This window comes from Antrostomus carolinensis, unplaced genomic scaffold (assembly GCF_000700745.2).
Source record: "Antrostomus carolinensis isolate BGI_N321 unplaced genomic scaffold, ASM70074v2 scaffold49884, whole genome shotgun sequence".
Taxonomy (NCBI): Eukaryota; Metazoa; Chordata; class Aves; order Caprimulgiformes; family Caprimulgidae; genus Antrostomus; species Antrostomus carolinensis.
This window is the reverse complement of record NW_010311018.1, coordinates 746-3432: the sequence shown is the minus strand read 5'-3', so window position 1 is coordinate 3432 and position 2687 is coordinate 746. Positions and strand designations below refer to the sequence as shown.

Below are 2687 nucleotides of genomic sequence, written 5' to 3'. Positions count from 1 at the left end.
AAAAAAAAAAAACAAAAAACAAAACAGAAAAGAAGGATTCCAGCCGTGATGCTTGAGCATTAAATAAAAGCTGTGGAAAAAAAATGTCATTTATTTTATTTAATGGTCAAGCATCACGGCTGGAACCCTTCTTTTCTATTTATTTTTTAATTATTATTATTGTTTTTTACTATCCTATTTGCTCCTTTGCTGGCCCTGCCCCATCTCACCCCATCAGCTGTCCGTGTTTTTCTCCGTATCTTTGGAATGGATGATGTACATGAAAGTCTGTTCGATGGTGAAGTCTGGGGGGAGGCTGCCTTTGTGCACCCCTATGTGCTTGCTCATGAGGTTGAGCGTGGAGCTGTAATGCCCACACACAGTACAACGGTACATGAGGGCTCCCGAGTGCGTCCGCAGGTGACATTTGATGGTGGAACGGCCACGGAAGAACTTGTGACACACTTTGCACTGGTAGGGCTTTTCACCAGTATGGATCCTGCGGTGGTAATTGAACTCACTGGTGTGGGCAAACCTCTTCCCACAGACTTTGCAGCTGTACTTGCTGTTGCCTGGTTGGTTTTGCAGCGTTAAGTCTTCGCTCAGGAATTCCTCTGGTAGTTTCCTTTTCTGCAGACCCTGTTGATGGAGACGGTCTCCAAAGCTGGGTCGGATGTCCAGGCTGGCCCCACATTTGTGCTGGCTGACGTGGTAACGATACGCTGCTTCCAGCTTGAAGCTCTGGCCGCAGAAGTGACACCGGAAAAGAGCCTCCTCCATGTTCTGGTGAACGGCCAAATGCTTCTCCAGGAGGTGCCGATCCACAAAGCTGTTGGCACAAGCAGAGCAGGAGAAGACCGAGATCCCCAGGTGAGACAGGGTGTGCCACATCAGGCTGCAGAGACTGAGGTGCCTCTGATCACACACACCACACATCTGGCTTTTCAAGTTCACGTGGTCCAAGATGTGGTTACGGACAGTGTGGAAATCTTTGGCCAAAGACTTCCCGCAGGCAGCGCACGCCAGCTCCGAGCCAGGTCCTCCCCCAAACATGGTGATCTTCCCCGGCAGCGGCTCGCTGGGGTGGACAATGATGTTGTTGTCAAAGACCCCTTCTCTTCGGTGGAGAGTCAGCTGCCACTGGGTGAAGAACTTGGTCTCACACATGTCACAGGAGAAAAGAAAGATGCCAATGTGGGACAAAACATGAGTGACCCTGGAATTCCGGTCCTGGAAATGGGTTTCACAGACCTTGCAGTTCCCGGTGAGCAGATCAACGTGATCCCTCGCGTGCTGGCGGATCAGCTGGATGTTGGGCTCCAGGACCTTCTTGCACACTTGGCAGGGCATGGCCTTGCTATCCCGGCTGTCGTTCTCAAAGGCCAGCTCTTCTTCACTGTCATCACTCAGCTCAATAACTTCTTCTGATGGTCCCAGCTCTTCACTAGCATCTTCGAAATGCAGCTCATCCTCACCCAAATCCTCCAGCTGAAGCTCATCCATCTGCCCAAAACCTTGCTCTTTGGAGTGGTCACTGTTACTGGGACAGGAGTTGCTCCCCGTGGAGACATCCAGGGAAGGATCAGCAGTAAAGAAGCCACCTTTGCCATAGTCACCATTGCTCTGGACCTTATACTGCTGGCAGGAGCTCGCAGCTGTTTGAACAACGACGTTCACACCACCCAGGCTGGGCTGGGTGGTCACACTGGTGGCAGGAGCAAACTGCCCTTGATCTGATTCCTGTTCTGTCTTGGGAGGCCGTTGTGGATGCACCAGGGGAAGAGTCTGGCTGGCTTCACTCACCGTATTCCTGTCGTCCTCCTTGTAGCTGCCTGACACTTCCCCCTGCAAGATGTAATTCCGTTCAGGGCCAAAATGTTCCCCACCACTCCGGATTTCACCCAAAGAATGGCTCTGCTCTGAGGAGGTGCTGCTCAGAGGACCTGACCGGCCTTCACTCGTGGTCAGGGAGGGTTGCTTCGTGATGGCTGAGCTCTCCAAATCAGGGAAGGTTGAGTGACAAGCCTTCAGCAGATCTTCCATGCCCAGCCTCTCTGCCACCTCGTAAATGACACCCACGTTGATGAGGTCTGTGAAGAGCTCCGAGGTGTACACAAAGCTGAGGATCTTCTCAAAGTTGGCCGGCGTGATGAAATCCACGACGTAGGTCCTAGCAGCATCCAGCCCCGTGTTCAGAAAGAGGTCCTGGAAGTAGCCTGCAGCACAGGCCAGAACAGCCTTATGCGCAGCAAAGGAGCGGGTGCCCACCAAGATGGTGACGTCGCACATGGTCTCGGAGAGCCTGCACTTGTTGAGTTCCTTCAGCAGGTTGTTGGGGTGATTGGTGCTGTGCAACTTGATCCTCATGCCCATCTTAGCAGCTGCTTACGAGTGCTTCTCCTGGTCAGCTTCTTCCTCACGCATTCATCAGCTGGGTGAGCAGGAGGTGTTTGGCATCCAGAAACTGGCAGGGCAAGGGACTCTAGAGAGAGGAAAATGCAAGCAATGTTAATACCTTAACACCCAAAGAGACACCGTTCTACTCACACCTCCAATTTTCCACCTTCCTGATGAGCAACAGAGAAGCAGCAGCACAGCTGCTTAGATGGAGACTGACTGACTAAAACCCATCTTGTCACCTCAAAGACTGACTCTTTGGGAAGTGAAAGGAAAGAGGCAGAAAGGAAAAGGCACAACCTTTTGGGTAC

General features: G+C 52.0%; 1 protein-coding gene across 1 annotated transcript; it reads right to left on the bottom strand.

Moving 5' to 3' along the window:
• Nucleotides 1-213: 213 nt before the first annotated feature.
• On the bottom strand, nt 214-2352 carry ZBTB39 (zinc finger and BTB domain containing 39). The gene has a single exon (XM_010166591.1). It carries the CDS (start codon nt 2350-2352, stop codon nt 214-216), a length of 2139 nt encoding a protein of 712 aa, XP_010164893.1.
• Between the last annotated feature and the right edge of the window lie 335 nt (nt 2353-2687).

Bases quoted from the DNA above. Each gene is read 5' to 3' on its own strand.
- ZBTB39 (XM_010166591.1), bottom strand. From the start codon at position 2,352: ATGGGCATGAGGATCAAGTTGCACAGCACCAATCACCCCAACAACCTG.